We start from the raw sequence: 1,381 nt of genomic DNA, 5'->3' as shown, positions 1-1,381 counted from the left end.
AGCTATTCATTAGCCTGTTTGTTTGATGAAAAAATATTAAATGTAGTTGCAATAAATGCGTTAAGAATCCATACAACTGCAGCAGTGGAGGACTATTATTCTGCTGCGTGAAACTGCAGAAGAACTGATGATGGCACGTTTTAATCTTTTCGGCTGACCAATCAGCAGAAAGGGGCGTTTAATTCCCGCCCACGTGTAGAAATCGAATATTCAAGCTGTTTATTCATTTTTCCACCCATGAACGAAAAACAAAAATTTAAGATGAATTTTCGTTTTTCGTTTTTTTGAAAAAAAAACAAAAAAAAAACAAAAAAGGAGCCGTTTTCTCATTTTTCTACTTTCAATATTAAATCAAAATACGAATGATCGAATGATACACGGATTGAAACAGGATAACTTAACAGAATAATTTGTTTGCATGTGAATGCAGGTATATATATCTGTGTATACAGCAGGTGGATTTCCTTTATTTGTAGGTTGCTTTGGATACAAATTTGCAAAAAAGTGTGAATTTCATGCACAGTTTTTTCTGCTTTAGTCACAGTTTTTGGCAAACATATCCGTAAACTTGTGTCAGTATTTTGGCATATTAATTAACTTTAGTACAAATTACTTTGAGTAAATGGAATATCAATTTTAGCGAATGTAAAAATTAAGTTGATGATAATGTGCACAAAATAATTTTGTGTTTTAATTTAAAAAAATGTAATTATTGATACAGTGCATACTTTAATGAAAAGCAAAACACCTGTCATGAACAAACACTGTCAGTAATTTCATTGAGATTAATACTGCTACTAAAAGACTAAATGTAAATGTCATTTGCCAAATAAAGCAAACTCTCATCAAACAGGCTCACATCAAAGGCTGTAAAAATGTACTAAGCGTGAGATTTAAGTCCTGAGCTCCTCTTCTGGATCTCAAGGACTTTCCTCAGAAGATGTGTTCATATGTAGAAACTGATCTTTTGTTAAAGCTGTTTTCATACCTGGCGCTCGTAAAGGCAGCCCGTTGTCCAGCCCTCGAGGTTTAGTGGCGATGAACAGGTAGCAAAGGACACAAATAGTGATGATGAATGCTAACAGCACCACAGCAGCTATAGATAAACCAACCAGAGCTCCCAAACTGAAGAACAGAGATAGAAAAAAAGAGACAGATTAAACAGTTTACATGTGGATCATGTTGATATCAAATGCCCAATGAAATGATTTGACAAGAGCGGTTTTTTTTTCCTATTCAATCTGTTTTTCTTTAAACACCCTGCTGGCAAAATGTTTTTTAGGTATTATTTATGCTTAAAACAAGAAGTAAATTATTATTATTTTTGCATTTAGATTTCAAAATGGTGTTTAATATATATATATATATATATATATATATA

The 1,381-nt window shown here is 32.4% G+C and overlaps 1 protein-coding gene across 1 annotated transcript in view; it reads right to left on the bottom strand.

Annotated features, from left to right (window-relative positions):
• Window positions 1-1,381, bottom strand: part of LOC107737066 (membrane protein FAM159A-like) — an 18,086-nt gene that overhangs the window by 12,156 nt on the left and 4,549 nt on the right. Inside the window, exon 2 of the mRNA XM_016548470.1 lies at window positions 989-1,125. Coding sequence (XP_016403956.1) covers window positions 989-1,125 — 137 coding nt within the window. The remainder of the gene's footprint in view (window positions 1-988; window positions 1,126-1,381) is intronic.

Source organism: Sinocyclocheilus rhinocerous, unplaced genomic scaffold (assembly GCF_001515625.1).
Source record: "Sinocyclocheilus rhinocerous isolate Xijiao unplaced genomic scaffold, SAMN03320098_v1.1 scaffold464, whole genome shotgun sequence".
In the NCBI taxonomy this organism is placed as follows: Eukaryota; Metazoa; Chordata; class Actinopteri; order Cypriniformes; family Cyprinidae; genus Sinocyclocheilus; species Sinocyclocheilus rhinocerous.
The sequence above is the reverse complement of the archived record's forward strand: the minus strand, read 5'-3'. Positions and strand labels throughout refer to the sequence as shown.